This window comes from Penaeus vannamei, chromosome 26, assembly GCF_042767895.1.
Source record: "Penaeus vannamei isolate JL-2024 chromosome 26, ASM4276789v1, whole genome shotgun sequence".
NCBI lineage: Eukaryota > Metazoa > Arthropoda > Malacostraca > Decapoda > Penaeidae > Penaeus > Penaeus vannamei.
The window spans coordinates 28069059-28071539 of NC_091574.1; the positions used below are offsets into that span (position 1 = coordinate 28069059).

Consider the following 2481-nt stretch of genomic DNA (forward strand, 5'->3'; position numbering starts at 1 on the left):
ATATATATATATAAATGTATATGAATATTCATATATATATATATATATATATATACATACATACATACATACATACATACATACATACATACATATATATATATATATATATATATATATATATATATATATATATATATATATATATATATACATATATATATGTATATATATGTATGTATATATAGATATACATACATACATACATACATACATACATACATACATTCATACATACATACATATATATATATATATATATATATATATATATATATATATATATATATATATATATATATATATATATCACCTTTACCACCCGGGTCTGGCCCGGGTGGCAAAGTGGCGATCGCCATCCGGGCTCTCTGATATGTAAGGTAGAGAATGTTTGATCCAATAAAGTACAAAACATGCAAAGCGCAAGCATTGTTTCCTTTCGGCATATATTTCAATCAATGCAAATATCGACTGGTGATTCCTTTATTAGTGGATGTAGTTAAGATAATCTTATCTGCCGCACCCTGAACCGGGCACTTTTGGTTTACCAGCCATCCTCCAATTATGATGCCAGACTGCCCCTGTATATATATATATATATATATATATATATATATATATATATATATATATATATATATATTCATATACATAGTCACATATATGTATAATTTCACACATACACACATATACATAGCCAGCCATATTTGCCTCCTGCCATATAAATGATTACCTCAAATAGGTAAATTTGTTGTTATTCAAATTCCCTCTTCTGTGGCACTGCAGAAAATAATATGGGAGTTATAAGGAAAAAACTATATATTTACATTTCCGTTAAAAAAAGGGTGATTGTAGTCTTTTGATTTAGCAAATATTATTGCACTTATCAGATGATATTTATTTTTAGATCAGCTGTTCCAGAAAAGACATCAATGATATTGAAATACATATCATTCTCACGATTTAGCTACATCAAAGTGTTGATACCCGATACATATTGTCTTGTGGTTTGGGTACATCATCTTAATCCCGAATGTGGATTTTGACTCGCTTCCCTTCCACGATAACTTTGACTTTTTGACTTTGACACGTTCATTGAGACAAAAGAGAAATTACATCTCAAATGGACGATAATTGATCCGCTGTTAAAATAGTCGCACCACCTCCTCCCCCAGCAGTATAAACTCAGCGTTCGAGGAGCTGAGGACACGTGTGCCGACCTTCCCCTACGAGAAGCGCCTCAGCAAGATCGACACCCTCCGTCTGGCCATCGCCTACATCGCCCTCCTTCGGGAACTGCTCACCTCCGAGCTCGACCCCCTCACGCACATCGAGAAGGGGCTGAGGGGGGAGCTGCCCTCGGACCAGTGCCACATGTGGAACACGAGCGGTAAGTGGGCTCGGGTGTGGCTTGGGGTTCGGCTGATGCGGGGTCGTTGAGGTGCGGTCGTCGTCGCCTCGCAGCAGGATTCGTCTCGCAATTGATGCCTTGTTTAGATTCGCTTTCGTTGTCGACGGAACAGAAATTCTCAGCTGTATCTATGTAGTACTAAATTTTACCTTGGTCCATTGGCACAATTTCATGTAGTTCCGACGAGTTTTTTAAATCAAAATTTGTCTCCCAGAGCAATCTTCCTAGGCTTTTGTGGGGTATTTTTTAGAAGCTTAATACATTATAATGCATTTTTTTCCTACAACTCATTCCTCTCCGTTTTTTGCAGATTCCTCCTGTTCACAGTTAGTGCTAATAATTCTTTATTTTAGTATCTTCAACTTCCTCTTGTACCTTCTGGCGCTTCCTTTCTGCACCTCGCCTCTCGTTTCAGATAATTTCCATTTCTAGAAAGATAGATAAGAACTTACTGACAAACATCTGAAATTCCTTTCTGTCTGAAGGCGACCAGTAAGATACGTACACTTTCAGATCAGATCCTTTCCGTCACTCCTTATCTTTTATTAATAATCCCAACCAAGAAACCCAACAACCAACCCCAAACACGTGCTAACAACCCGCCTCCCTCGCCCGCAGACCTGACCGCCCGCCTGTCGTGGATCAACTGGGAGAACCTCGGCGTCAGCCCCACGCGGCGGTCGGTCCTCTCCTCGCTCGCGCTCACCGCCGACGCCATCAACAACTGATCGCAGTGACGGGGCCTCCAGACGCAGCGCTGTTCGTCCGGCGGGCGTCGGCGCTCGGGCTAAGCTCGGGTCCTCTCTCGGGGTTGGTTGTTTTCCCTTGGAGTGTGCTCTGGAGACGCGCTGACTCTGTCGGTATATGAACTAATTGTCACTGGCGTATTTAACTTATTTATCATTTATATTTGATGGCACTTCCCGAGTTCTTGATGTAGGCTTATATCAAAAGCCGAGTGTCGACCTCTGCTAAATGAGAAAATATTTGGTGTTATAAGAGCATTAAAATGTTTAGAAAAAGATGCAAAGCACAAATATTTAAAAGATTATTACCAGAGATATGGAAGT

At 39.4% G+C, this 2481-nt stretch overlaps 1 protein-coding gene across 2 annotated transcripts in view; it reads left to right on the forward strand.

Moving 5' to 3' along the window:
- The window catches only part of LOC138866726 (uncharacterized), a 19603-nt gene extending 17434 nt beyond the window's left edge, over positions 1-2169 (forward strand). The window contains exons 3-4 of one of the 2 annotated variants that reach the window (XM_070140268.1): positions 1176-1390; positions 2030-2169. In XM_070140268.1, coding sequence (XP_069996369.1) covers positions 1176-1390; positions 2030-2139 — 325 coding nt within the window. In that variant the 3' untranslated portion in view covers positions 2140-2169. The remainder of the gene's footprint in view (positions 1-1175; positions 1391-2029) is intronic. The other variant, XM_070140270.1, reaches the window with a different exon arrangement.
- The last annotated feature ends 312 nt before the right edge of the window (positions 2170-2481 follow it).